The sequence below is a fragment of the Ammospiza caudacuta genome, chromosome 3, assembly GCF_027887145.1.
Source record: "Ammospiza caudacuta isolate bAmmCau1 chromosome 3, bAmmCau1.pri, whole genome shotgun sequence".
Lineage (NCBI taxonomy): Eukaryota > Metazoa > Chordata > Aves > Passeriformes > Passerellidae > Ammospiza > Ammospiza caudacuta.
In genome coordinates, this window is record NC_080595.1 from 6,180,438 (window position 1) to 6,193,926 (window position 13,489).

The 13,489-nt window shown below is 56.0% G+C and overlaps 2 protein-coding genes across 4 annotated transcripts in view; both read left to right on the forward strand.

The window, feature by feature from the left end:
- The first annotated feature begins 2 nt into the window (after nt 1-2).
- LOC131556069 (heme-binding protein 1-like) lies at nt 3-4,485 on the forward strand. 2 transcript variants are annotated; one of them, XM_058802467.1, is made up of 5 exons: nt 3-153; nt 258-343; nt 2,933-3,074; nt 3,214-3,397; nt 3,552-4,485. In XM_058802467.1, exons 1-5 carry the CDS (start codon nt 3-5, stop codon nt 3,724-3,726), a joined length of 738 nt encoding a protein of 245 aa, XP_058658450.1. In that variant the 3' UTR covers nt 3,727-4,485. The 2 variants fall into 2 exon arrangements, with proteins under 2 accessions (XP_058658450.1, XP_058658451.1); XM_058802468.1 differs by lacking the exon at nt 258-343 and adding an exon at nt 2,484-2,566.
- Nucleotides 4,486-6,539: 2,054 nt separating this feature from the next.
- The window catches only part of PTK7 (protein tyrosine kinase 7 (inactive)), a 34,438-nt gene continuing 27,488 nt past the window's right edge, over nt 6,540-13,489 (forward strand). For both annotated transcript variants that reach the window (XM_058801794.1, XM_058801795.1), the window contains exon 1: nt 6,540-6,622. In XM_058801794.1, coding sequence (XP_058657777.1) covers nt 6,592-6,622 — 31 coding nt within the window. In that variant the 5' untranslated portion in view covers nt 6,540-6,591. The remainder of the gene's footprint in view (nt 6,623-13,489) is intronic.

Sequence of the window (13,489 nt, forward strand, 5' to 3'; positions counted from 1 at the left end):
CGATGGCGCGGATCACGCTGGAGGACCTGGAGCGGCTGGGCGAGGAGCCCGACGGGGACGGCAGCGACAACGAGGACGACGCGGAGGGGGAGGCACGGCTGTTCGCGCACTGGGAGGCCGTGGCCAGCACGCACCGAGTGAGCCTGCCCCGAGGTGAGCCTCACGCCGGGCCTGCCGGGGCTGTCACGGCACGGACCGGGACCCCTTCTGCGCCGCGGCCGGGGCGAGCCTCGTCTCTCGTGTGCTTTGCCTTGCAGACATGGCAGGCCCGATCGCCCAGATGGCCCGGCACAGGCACGCTCGCGAGCCCGTGCCGTACGTGTCCCTGTCGCAGCACGGGAAGGTGAGGCCCGACCCTCTCCGCACAGCGCTGCCCGCCCGCCGTGGGGCCGCCGCCGGCCCGGGGCCGTGGAGGAGCCTCTCCCCGGCGGGGAAGGGCCTCGTGTGGGCGGGCGCGCTCCAGCCTCGCCGGGCCTCCTGCAGCACCGCGGGGTTCCGGGATGGCGCCCCTGGATCGGTGCAGTATTCCGGCACTCCTGCACCTCCTCCTGCGTAGAGTAATGGCAATGCTCAGCTTCCCGGCTTTTATTTTAAAATCGGACAAGTCGTGCTGCTTTCTCTGGTCTTCTGACTTCCATCTGCCTCCTTTAGCAGCCTGTCCTCTTGCTGGGGTGGCCACATCTAAGAAAGTGAACTTTCAGTTCAGAGCCTGCCGTTTTCCCAACACCTTGTTGCATAGCTCGGAGTCCTGCTGGCTTTGTGTTTGTGCTGGTTGTGTTGGCTGGTTGAGCTGGAGAATTCAGCTGGCACAAGATAAAGATGTGTCTGTGGGGAACACAGGGCCTGTGACCCTGGCTGTCAGGTGAGAGCATGTGTAGTTATTTGTCTCAACCACCAATCCAAACATGGTGTCTTCTGGCTGAAGATCTTCTCTTTGTGCTGGCTGTGTTGCACACTTACTTTGATCTCTTGCACATAAGGGTGCTTCTGTGCTTTGAGAAGTAACTGCTTGTCAGACTGGTTCTTGTGTCTCTGCAGGCCTAGCTGGGCTTTCTACCAAGAAGACATCTGTCAATTGTCCTCTGTATGAGTAGTGGTTAACCAATTTCTTCTGGGCTGAGATCCAGCACTCCCTGTAAAACATGTCTGAGCATGTGGCTTGTGCAGCTTGGAACTGGGGCTTCACCACACTCCCTCTTTCCGTGTTCTGGGTCCCAGGGACTTAATCTGGCCTTTTCTCCGCCTGTGCCAGTCCCAGGCAGGAATGGGGCCCCAAGACTTTGTGGGAACTGAAGAGCTTCTGTTGTTGTTGGCATCCCATCTGTGCCTGAGGAGGATTCTTGGAACGTGAGGCTGTGAGAAGAGCCACGGCCTGACATCAGTGCCGAGGGGACTTTGGAGCTGGGGCTCTTAGGGACATGTTTGCCAGGCTCAGGCAGATCAGTAGGGTTTGGTTGCTTTTCCTGATTCCTGCTTTTCCTATCAGTGCTACAAGCCCTCATCCTCTTGGAGGCAAGTGAATTATTATGTCACCTACAGCACTGTGCCCTGTCAGCACTCAGCCCCCAGCTCACATTGCAGGGACCTATTGCTACTGTGTCTGCATGAAGCATCTTCCTTGTTTCTTTTGGACAAGTGTCATCCAGAGTGGTGGTGCTCAGTGGAAGGATCAGGCTGTGGCACAGCCAGGTGCTGTGGCTTCACTGGGTTGATTCCTTTATTGCAGGTGGTATGGCAGATGGAGTAGAGGGATTGGTGATTTCCCTGCTTGGAAAATGCTCTTGCTCTGCTCTGCTTCGCTTGGTGGGACAATGGCAGGCATGGCCCCAGCTAGAGGGGGAATGCCCACAGTGTTTTGGGGCGCTCTTCTTACTGGCATCCCACTGATGCACACAAGCAGGCCTGCTGCCTTCCTTCTGCCTTTGGCTTGGCTTTTAGGGTAGACACCTGACTTGGGTGGAGGCACAGGGAGGCTGCACACAGTGCTGAGTCTTGTCACAGCTTCCTGTCTCCATCACTGCCAGCACAGCTGTGGAAGCAAGAAGTTTGGGAAGATGCCTTGAGCTCCGTGGGACAAGGTTGTCTCATGACCACTTTGATCTGGATGAAGAACGGGTTGAGATAGGATGACAGGTGCTGGCTATAACTTCCCAGCGTCTGTTTAGGTTACCTGTGCTCACAGACATGCCACAGACACAGCTGACCTACGAACATACCCAGATGCAATTTCCCCATTCCCCTTGCCCCCCTTCTGTGTCAGGTTTGTTCAGAATACTGGGCAATAGAGGTTTGGACTCATGCCACAAAATTCCACAGCTGGAATTGGGTTCATGTCTCTTCTTCCGCCTGTCACTTCTTAGTATGGGAGAAGGATCTGAGGAGTTTTATTCCAGTCTTCTCAATGCTTCTGGGTGCTAGAGCTCTTCTGCCAGATTTTCCCTTCTACTGGGTAGGGATGTTTCTGTTATTCTCTGTGCATGCAGTGTTCCAGGGAAAAGGCACTGCACCTGAGAACACCATCAGCCTTACTGGAGGCCTTTGGGTGCCTGGAATCAGGAACATCCTTGTGAGTAGGCTGGACTGAAGAGGAACTGGAAGTCCTGTGCCCCTTGCTGAGGATGTGCTGCATTCCTTGTGCATGCCAGGAGCCTCCAGACCCCCTTGCACCCTGTCCCTTGTCTGTGCCTCCGCTTTTGCTGACTCCTGCTGACCTTTGCCCAGCACCCATGAGTGCCCTTGTCTGAGGTGCGTGTGATGCCAGCTCCCCTCACCTTCTTTGTCCTGCTCTGCCAACCACTGCCTAGCAGGGGCTCTCCTTTGGGCAGGCTCGTGTCTCCCCGCTTCTTGCCTGTCAGTGTTGGTTTCCCAGCCAGCTGCTGCAGTGTTTTCAGCGTGCCCCACCCTGACCTGCCTTGTCTGTGGCCTGTTGCAGTGCGAAGAGGCGGCCTATGAGGAGCGGCGGTACCCGGCGGGGAAGTGGGCCTGTGTCACCATGGGGGAGCCCACGTATGAGCAGAGCATCTCCCTGAGCTTCATGAAGCTCATGCGCTACATCTGCAAGGAGAACTCTGTAGGTGTGTGCAGGCAGGGGCTGGCAGAGTGCACAGAGGGAAAGGCTTTGCCATTGTCCATCTGGAGTGGGGAGGAGGGCTGCTGCTGCTGCTGCTGCTGCTAACCACACACCTGTCTCACTGCCTGCCTGCCTCTTTCCAGGTTGCCATCTGGGCATGACCGTCCCAGTGCTCAACGAAATCCACCTGACCAAGGAGGAGACCGAGCTGGAGCGTGAGGTGCTAACTGCCTATTATCTCCCAGGAGCATTCCAGCAAAACCCCCCCGTTCCCATGGACCCCGAAATCCACATCACCGAGAGGGCACCGCTCCGGGTTATAACCAGGTGACCCCAGCATCAGAGGTGTTTTCTCAGCTCAGCAGAGATGTACAAACTCCCTGCGTGGCTGCTGTGGTTCGTTAAGCACAGGGATGGGAGCTCTGGCCGTGCCAACGTGCTGGCTTTGTTGTTTACACTGTTCCCTTTGCTGCTGCTGCAGGGTTTTCTATGGGATGACCACTGAGGAGACGATTCTGAGGGAGATCAGTGTTTTCTGGGAGCTCCTGGGCCCCAGGGAGACGGTGCTGAGGGGAACCTACATCGTGGCTTCCTACGAGAACCCCAGCGTCCCCCAGCGCCGCAACGAGATCTGGTTCATCTGCCAGCCCGAGTGAGGCCCCTGTGCCACTGCATCCGCTGCAGGTGGCACTTCTGACCCAAAGGAGACAGAGCACATCCCACTATTCACCCACACCATGAGAGACTGAGAGACTGTGGGGTGGCTTTCCAGCCTGCCCTGCAAGGGTCCTGCCAGGGGAAATCCTGCCTGGCCTGCGCTTCGCCTGCCCCCACAGCTGAGGCTGGAGCTGGCACCAAAGGCGACCTCTAGAGCAAGCTCTGGATGGGAAGCACATGGTGGGGGCTCATTAAGGCAGTGACCTGTGGGCCTGTGTGATGTGCTGGCCTGACCTGCACTGGGCTTTGCAGAGCTGGGCCAGAGTGGGTCCAGTGGTGGGCAGCATCACAAGGTGGTGGTGTCGAGAAGGTGAATGACTGTGTGCAATATGTGGGGCTCAGTGTGGCCTCTGGCCTGCTTCCTGTGAGAATGGCTGCCTGTCCTGAACAGAGCCACTGAAATGCTGCTACAGAGACAGTTGCATTCAGAGGGAAAAAGGGCTTGAATTCAGGTGTGAATCCTGAATGTTTCCTGCTGGGGTGGTTCTCTTTGGACTGCTGGGTGCCTCCCTGGCTGTCACTCACCATTCCTCAGCCAGGACTAGGGCGCTGGCAGCCTTTGTCCATCTCTTGTGGGTGCTGTTTGCAGGCCTGCTGTGAGCTGAGAGGGGTGGGTCCAGAGAGAGCAGGAGCGGCACTACCGTGTGTTGGGTTGTGCATTGGTTAGTGAGTTTCACATCCATGAATGCCATCATGCTTTCCTGGGGGAAGCTGGTAGTGCCAACAGTCAATAAACACGGTTCAAACCACTGCAGCTGCAGATCACTGATGGTGTGGATGGGGGGTGGCTTGGGAAGAGCCTTGCTGTCTCCTTCCTGGAGATGCTCCAGGCTGCAAAGCTGTGGCTCTAATTAGCCCAGGTTACAGCTACACTCCCTCTGCATTACTGCACTGGCGCCTTCTGTTGCTGCTGCAAGAAGTGTGGGCACACTCTCCTCCCTGCAGGTAAGGTGGTTTGTCTGTTGGATGGGGTGTGCCTCGTTTTTCCCTGGTGCAGAAGCTGGATCCTGTGGCTGTACTCCACATGGGCACCTGCCCTTTGGTGTGAGAATTTAAATGCAACTGCATGTCCTGCTGGTTGGCTGCAGGAGCTGGTGCACTTCTGCAGGAATGTGCTCAACAGGCTTGGTGTGGAGAGACTCTTAACTGCTTCTGACACAGTTCCCAATGAGTTTTGTCACGCTGTGTGCCTTGCTGCCTGCACAAACTCCAGCTGTGGCCCTTTGTCCCTGTACTGCAGCTGGGGGGTAGGAGTGGCTGGAAGGCCTGGTCCCCTCTGTGATCTCCCTGCCCAGCAGCACAGGTGGCTTCTGCCACTCCTCTCTCTCCAGTCAGGTGCTGCTCACTGTCCCCTCTGGCTGTGGGGAGCCTGGATACCCAGCCCGTGGCTGTGGGAAGAGTGGGGCTGAGCATGATACACCCTTCTCTGCAAGGGAGCCTGAGGCAGAGTCCGGGTGAGCACAGCAAGGCAGACAGTGGTTCCCTGGCTACCTTGTGATGCAGCTCTTGTTCCTGCGGCACTAAAGGCATTATGGACCCAGGAGATGCCGTCACAGCCTGCAGCACTGATGTGGCAAGTGCTCCTTGGAGAAGTCATGATGCCTGGATCAGCAGGGCTTAGCTCACTTTCCCTCCTGGGGAAAGAAACAATTCCCTGAAGCTGGGGTCAGGTGGCTCAGTATCAGTGGGAGAACAAAGTCTGCTGGTGTGTGTGGGACAGAAACCCTTTCTCTTATCAGCTGCTCTGCTTGCCCTGAGCTTGCAGGTGGAAGTAAAACTTCCTTTCTAGAGAGTGTTGAATAGGCTACCACTTCCTCGGAGGCTGCTTGGTCCCCAACCAAAACCAGAACCGCTTTTGGTGGCAGGAGGTGGTGGCTTTCCTGTAAGAGGGAATTGGTCTGGGGTTACTGGCAGAGTTCCACAGCTGCATGCCCTGTGGGAGCAGCTCTGTGGGGGCTTTGGTGCAGCACCAACCAGGCTGGTGCAGCCACACAGGGCAGCAAGCACACCCCAATCCTGTGCCACAGGTTTTGCTGAGTAAAGGCTCCAGCATCCTCTGTGATGTATCCAGCAGTGCTCAGCGCCATGTCTGATGGCTCATCTTCCACACAGTACCAAAACCAGTATTTTGGAGGCTCAACAAACCGGCTGGAAAGCTGGCGTTCAGAGTGACAGCTGCCAGAGCCGGTGGTGCAGGGCTGCAGCAGGTTCCACCAGAGGCACTGGCTCGGGCAGGGAGGCTCCAGTGTGGGCCATGCAGATGGACAGACAGCTCTTGCTGCTCGGGTCCTGCAGAGGAGCAGCGAGGAGCAGCAGCGTGCTGTACACCGGGACTGTGCCCAGCCTCTGCCCGTAGCAGGGTGCTCCTGGCTCCTCGCTGCCCCGGTGCCTTTGTAGGGTCATTCACAGCGGTGCAGATCTGCCATCAGTTTAACAAACAGCGCGGCTACAAGGAGCCCCCGGGCGGGGGGGGAGCGGCGTCGCCTCCTCGCAGCTCGGGGCACCGGAGGGCACTGGCAGGAGCAGGGTTGGGGTTACGGGGGTGCGGAGGAGCGCGGCGCGGCGTCCCGGCCCGGCGGGGCTCTGCTCTGCGGGGGATGGCGCCAGCGAGCCCCGAGCCTCGAGCACCGCGACGGAGGCACGGGGGGCCGAGCCGGGCGCTGCCTGGGGGACCCCGCTCCTCCCGACCCCGCCCGGTTTCCGGTGGCCGCCCCTCCTCCGGAACCCCTCCCGGCGGCGGCGGCGGCGGGCGGGGCGGCGGCGGCATGGCTGGGGTCCGGCGGGCACGCTGACCGGCGCGGAGGATGGCGGCGGTGCGGGCACTGCTGGTGCTGGGTGAGTGCGGGCCGGGACAGCCCCCGCAGCCTCCCCCGGGCAGGGAGCGCGGAGTCCCGGCGGCGGGGCGAGGGCGGCGGAGCTTCGCGCCTCCGCTCCACTCCGTGCCTGGGCCGCGCCGGGGCCGGCGGGCGGGGGTCCATGGCCGGCCCCGGGGTGGGTGAAGGTGGAGCGGCCGTGTCCGAGGCCGAGCCTCCTGTGGTCCGCGCCCTCCCGGCTTCCCGTGAGCCCGGCGGCGATGGGGCCCGCTGGTCCCACTCGGGCGCGGAGCGGGGGCTGCTGGGGCCCCGTCTGTTCCCGGTGCGGGCCGGCCGTGCCCCCGGCCCGCCAGCCCCGCCGTGCTGCGGGAGCCGCCGGGGCGCCTCGCCCGGCTCTCCTTCCCCGGCGTGCGCCGGCTCGCCCTGCCCGCCCGCCCGCTCCGAAGGGGGAGCGCCGTGCCGAAATCCACAGGGATGCAAATACGCCCGGCATTTGCCGGCTGGAGACAGCGAACGGGCGCCCCTGGAGCGGCGCGGGCCGGGGAGGGTCCCGGAGACCCCTGGAGCGGGGCTCGGCTCCGACCCGCGCCCCGCCGGCCCCCGGGGCAGGGCTGACACCGGGCAGGCTGCGCGGAGCAGCGCAGGGTTTTTCCTATGAATTCTGCTCAGATGGGAGCCCCGAGGAAAAACAGCGGGCCCGCGGTGAGCTGCCACCCGTGGAGATGGAGATTGACCTGCCGGCCGCCGAGGGGTTTTTGTCCCTTGCTGAGCGCATCTGGATGAGCGCTCTGCCCCGCCCCCCGTGCCGCTCACTCTTCCTGCCCGATCCCAGCTCCGCGGCCCCGTGGTTCTCCTGGCTGCTGCTGCTGCTTTTCAGTGTTCAGCTGCAGGGCCTGAGCTCTCCTCCTCTCGCTCTGCCCCGTGGTGTCTCCCCACTGCCCTCCCTGCACCATTTTCCTCGTCTGAGGAGCCCAAGGTCTTGGCTGTGCTTGAGAGCCACAGGGGCTGTGAGCTGTGTTCCAGCCCGGCTTTGAAGGGCCCCATGGCTGCCCCGTGCCACATCACCTCGTTTCTTCACTTAGGAACCCTGGCAGTCGCTGTGTGCAGTCCCTTCTGTCCCACCGCGCACAGTTGTAGAGTTTGCTTTGCAGTTTCTGCTGTAAAATCAAGAGCAATCTTAGTTTAGCACCTGGGTGGAATATTGCCTCGGAGGGAAAGATATCTGCTGGGCTGCTGCCCGTCCATATCTGGAGCCGTGGCTGAGCCCTGCTGCCAGGCGGCAAGTATTGTCCAATTTACAGCTGATAAGCAGGAAAAGCAGCACTTACTTAGCTGATTAGCGCCGTGATTGCCATCCGCCTTGGCAGCCTCTGGGAAGGCTGTTCTGGCGGGGGAGTGCCTGCTCTGGATTGAAGTCGAAGGGCCCTTTGGAGCTGCCACAGCGTTCACCTGTGTGCCAGGATGCCACCACTGGCAGCTGGGATGTGCAGCCCTGCCTGTGAGAGCTGTGTGCTGCCTTTCCTCCCACTCTGCAGTGGCTGGAGTTTCTGTACTGCTCCAATCCTTGTTTCTCTTGCTGGGCAGGATCACGTCCTACAGCACTGGGGGTAGCATGCAGCTGTCCAGCTCGCAGACACTGAAAAATCTCAGGTGCCACCAGTGTAGCCAAAACGTGCAGTTTGATATGTAGCTTTTACAGGCTGCTGGTAAGTTTTGTAGGCTGCAGGGCATTGTCTCTCTGCCTGTGGATGGTGTTTGGAAAGAGCACTGTGGAAAGACCTGGGAGGTGTGGAGTGTCTGTGGCTCACACAGGTCCTTTGCCATGCATGTTCCAGAAGTGCTCAGTGCCTGGGCTGCTGCCCCCTCTTCCTCCACTTCCATTGTTCATGAAGCTGTGATCTTTCTGGCAGTGGCACTGCAGCGTGCCAGATGTGTGCTGACTTCTGCTGGAACATGTGGTTGAAATGCTAGCAGAGGAAATATTTGCTGAGTCAACTTTCCTTTAAAGAAAAAAAAAAAAAACCAAAAAAAAACCAAAACAAAACAAAAAAAAAAAAAAAAAACACCAAAAAAAACCAAAAAAAAAACCCCAAAACCAAAAGGTCTATTTTGTTCTGGAAATGCCTCCATGTCCTGTGTTGAGCTGTGTGTTTCTGTATGGCAGTGCTTTTCTTGTGCTTCCTAGCAAGCCTGGTCTTAAAGAAGAAAATTTATGAGAACAGGAATGATCTGATCCCCCTTGGGACTTGGCTGTGTTCAGACAGTGCTCTGGGCAGGCTGGAACCTCGAAGTGCCAGGAGCTTCAAAGGATGGCAGCTCCATAGCCGTGGCCATAGGCACTTTGTCTGCACAGTGGGCTCCAGAATCGCTGGGAGCTGGCACTGCTCAGGGGGCTGTCGTGTTTAAAGATCCCTAAAGATGTGTTCTGAGCTTTTAATTGACCTGGAATGAGACCATCTTCTAAAGGCAGATGGGCAGATGTTTGAACTGCAGCAAGCACCGTGTTTAGTTGCCTGCTGGGTGATGAATGTTCGTGTTCCCTCCCAGTCTGCTGAATCCCTCTTGTTCAAGGGAAGTGAGGGGATGGCAGCTCACATCTGCTAATTGCACAGGTGCTAGGTCTCACCTTGTTTGGCCAAAGGCTGCATCCAGGCAGATAGGTGTGTGTGTCCTGGGAAGGCAGGCTGCCCTTCCTCTGAAGGAATGGAGCCCAAAGGAAATGGAGGGAAGATAGGAAAGGGATAGGAAGAAAAGAGTCTCACCTTGAGGCAGTGGGCAAGAACATGAGGGCCAGTTTGGCTGTGAGTGATAAGGCACTTCAAAAGGATCTGAAGGCTGTGGGGTCTGGTTACAGGTATTTACTGGAGGATCTTTACACTAATATTTTTCTTGCGTTCGTTTCAATTCATCTGCTATTTAAGTTGCAAAGATCAAAGCTGTATTCCAGCGAGCACACGTGGACTAAAGTAAATAGCAGGACCTAGTACACCTCTTCCCAGTGAATAAACACTTTCCTCCCTGAACATTTTCAAGCATACCTCTCAGGCCTGGAATGCAAAATATTTCACATTAGCAGTGGGTGTTTCCACTGCTTTCGATATTTGGGAACTTGGAACAAATGCTTATTTAGAAGTGGACAGACCTGGGTACAAACGTGCTCTTTGTGTAGGCAGTTGCTGCTGTGGTGTTTGGAGGGAAATTCCCCTGGGATTGGAGGACATGCAATTGTTTGTGCAGACCCCAAGGAACAGTTCCCATTCTCCTGGCATGAAGTGTTGGTTTCAGGGACTGGGACAGGCAGCTCTTTGGAGGCCTGGAGGGCAGCAGGACTAGCAAGATGCTTGGCAGATGCACAGGAACATTCCTCTTGGTGAGGTTTAAGTTGCACAGGGTGTTAGCTTTGGGTTTGGTGGGGTTTGCAAAGGCTGTGAACCAGCACAGTGGATTTTGCTGTGTAAGGGAAAGAGGCAGCCCCACCTTTGGCATGGCAGTACCTGCTGGAGAAGGCTGATAATGTCTGAGGTGGGAGAAGGGCAACTGCAGTGTCTTCCACCTTTACAAGAAATGAACCATGTCTGTGAGAAGAGGAGGAAGAGAGATGGAGAAATGATAATTTGGCAGCTGGTAACGTGTTGTTTCCTGGGCTAAGTGTGTTTCAGCATGGCAGAGGTGCCAAGGTGGGCGGCCTGATTCCATGTCTTGCTCCTTGCCTGGAAGATATTGGGAAGTGGCATCCCAGAGCTACTTAAAAATACTTTTAGTTTGTTGGAAGAGCAGGTATTATATTTCACAGAGGGGTTAAAGGGCTGTGCTGTGCCTCCAGCATACCTTGTGTGCTGCCTTGCCTGAAAAAAGCAATCACGCTGCTGGACACAGAAGGATTTGTTCTCTGGGGGAGACCTCATGAGGAAGGGGGCAGGATGCTGAAGGTTTTCAGGTTTTTCATGTGGCTGCTGCCAGAGCATTTGCCATTCCCTGGGCTCTGCCATGGTGTGGAGGCTCTGCACATGGGTCACATCTTGTTCCTGATGTCCGTGTGAGCTTTCAGCAGCCCAGAAATGTTGGGCTCTGGTTTCTGGGAGGCTCTTCAGAGGGAGTTGCTTGTAAGGTCAGGGGCCCTGGGCTCTTGTAGAAACTTTTTTGCTTCCTTCATAATGCTGACACTGCTGAACCACAGCATATGGAGGCAAGCACACAGATTTCTGATTCTGGAGGATGTGGCCTGTTCAGAGTCCTGCACTTCCACCTCCTTCATGCTGCCAGACCCTGTCAGGATCTGCTGTGCTGTGTTGATGAGCTGTCAGCTTTCTCCTTTTTCTTGCCTGCCACAGTGGCTGCTTTCCTGCACTGCTGTTGGGTGTTACAGCAAGGAGCAGTGTCAGGTCATCTCTGATGTGACTCAGGACCAGCAAATCCACTTTTGCATTGCAATGGGAGCTGACTTTGCCATTTGGTTTAGAGTGAACAGCTGGTGTGCCTAAAAAAGGACCAGACTGAAGGAAGGATCATCTTTGTGCAGAAGACCATCTCCTGTTTCAGTCTTCCTGTGCCTTCTGAATATGCAAGCTGTAGGAAGGAAAAAAGCTTGCAAGACATAAATGGATGTGTGTTGGTTTGGGAGCTAGACCAGAATCTTGCTTTGCAGGAGGCACACACGTGTCTGTAGTCCCAGGGAGTGAAGAGCTGGAAGAGCCGTTGTTCAGGGAAATGGGTGAAGAAGAAGAGTGAAGGCTTCTGGAAATGGGTGACGAAGAAGAGTGAAGGCTGACTGTAGTGAAGCTCCTGTGGGCTCTTGAGCTTGGAGCCATATTCAGTGTTTTAAGCAGCTGCATCTCCCCAGGTTCAGGCTCTGGATCCAGGTGTGCTTAAATAGAGGCTGAATAGGTTTGTCCAGCATTTCCTATTGTCTCTGCCTTCTTTGGCACGGGACAGCCCAGTGAGGATGAACCCGTGCCACCCAGTCACAGCAAGGACTCCATTTCTGGTCATTCCTTTGTTCCAGGGAAATAGTTTGCAGTCAGCACTGTTCTGTGTTTACCTGTGTCTCCTTTTAATCTGTGCAGCTCTTGCTGAGTAGCTGTGGAAGATCTTCAAGCCAAAACACAAGTGGTCTTTGTTTTAAAGCATCAATTTGTGTTGGCAGCCAGGTCTGCAGTGCATGTGCTTTTCATTGACTGCTGCTTCGGCTCAGTTTCTCACTCCTGCCAGCTCTTTTTTAAACTTAATACAGAAATGTTTTTCCTGAGCTTAAAAGGCTGACCTGTGCAGTACTTCCAGTCTTAACTTAAGCCTTGTCTTTTCCAGGGAAGCAGTCTCTGTCTGGTCACAGAATAGGTTCCTTACCTGTGCTTTGAGAGGTGACTAATGCACACTGTCTGATCAGCAAAGAGAGAGGCAAGGGGGGCACTTCAGAGGGGTTTGCAAGTTTCTGAAAGCCCGATCTGTGTGCCTGGGATGAGCAGTTTCAGTGTGCCTGCTCAGCTCTGCCTTTCCCCAAGCCTGCTTGTTTAGCAGTTTGGGAAAGTTGATGGGTGGGCGCTATTTTGATACTCTTTGCAGACTGTTACCGCCTGGGGCTGCTCCTTTTATTTGATCAGCTTTCAAAAATCCATCCTCTATTCTCTCATTTTGACCTCCTGAAATTGTTCTGCAAGGGGGCCTCTTTTGAGAATGCATTCTAATCCTTAAAAATTGTAAGTGCCATCCAGGGCAAGGCCTGTGTTGTAATTACAATATTTCTGCTGGAAGTGAAGAGATGAATGCTGAGGTGTTCAGGTGCCTCCAAGAGCAGAGTGGAAACCGAGTCCAACTGCAGAATTCAGGATGAACAGTGAGGAGCACTTGTGAGCATACAGATTGTGTGTCAGGAGAGGAGGCATGGCTGGTTTTAGGTGGTGATTCCTCCTGTGAAATGCTGCTTGGCAGTGGGATACCAGTGGTGTGTCTCCTCCTTGTCAAATTAGGCTCTGACTGGAACGGAGCAGGCAGGGATTTGGCACCTGTGAACTGGAGTGTGCACAGGGCCCCTGAGCATCCATGAGTTGAATCCACCACTCTCAGGTGGTCTGCACCTCTGGGAGGTTGGGATGGCTTAGGTTGATGGTCTTATTGTGCAGGATGATGAATGAAGAAAACTGACAGCAGCAGATTCCTGTCTGGAAGGTGGTGTGACACATTTGATTGCAGGGCATGAGCCTTCCCTCTCTGGAAAGCAAGGTGTTTCAAGCTGGGAGAAAGCAATGGGCTGCTGTCTGTGCTGGGACCCCGGGCAGAAAGGGGCTGGGGTTTGAGTGAGGATTACAAGGCTGTTTGTATTTCAGCCCCTGGCTGACCTGTGTTCAGTTCCTGGGTGAGAGCAGTGTCCGCGAGCACTGGGCTCAGACCTTGGTGCTAACATCTGAGATGTTTGTAGCTCTAAGATTACAAGGCTTTGTAACTTTTCCTCTCCTGTGATGCTGTTGTGAAGCAAGGTTTGTCGCAGCAGCAGGATTTTACATTTTGGTGCAGCTCAGGCCACCCTGAGGAGCAGCCAGGACTGCAGCCTCCTGCTGTCGATTCGGGCAGGTTGGCTCTGTCCTCTGTCACTCCAGAGCAAAGCCAGACAGGTCTGTCCCCAGAGCCATGGCATGTGGAGGCCAGGTCCCCTTCTGGCTGCAGAGGGGAGGCTCTGTGTGCCTCTGGGTGGGAAAGGGGGGCTGTCCTTTCTGTCAGTGATGCTGGCACAAGATAGGCACGGTATTGCTTAAGACCCGCTGTAAACTCTCTCTTCCTTGCAGTTGCTCATTGGCTTCTTTGGGAGCACAAAGGAAGCCTTTGATTCAAACCATGCAGTGGCTGTCCAAATGGTTAAGGGCAGGACAAGCTGCTGCTTGCAGTGCCTTTATTGCTG

What these genes read in the sequence shown, in the direction of transcription:
- LOC131556069 (XM_058802467.1), top strand. Translation starts at nt 3, where the DNA reads ATGGCGCGGATCACGCTGGAGGACCTGGAGCGGCTGGGCGAGGAGCCC. An exon ending in CCGAGTGAGCCTGCCCCGAG is followed by an intron (nt 154 to 257) that starts GTGAGCCTCACG and finishes TTTGCCTTGCAG; the next exon opens with ACATGGCAGGCCCGATCGCC. An exon ending in CCCTGTCGCAGCACGGGAAG is followed by an intron (nt 344 to 2,932) that starts GTGAGGCCCGAC and finishes GGCCTGTTGCAG; the next exon opens with TGCGAAGAGGCGGCCTATGA.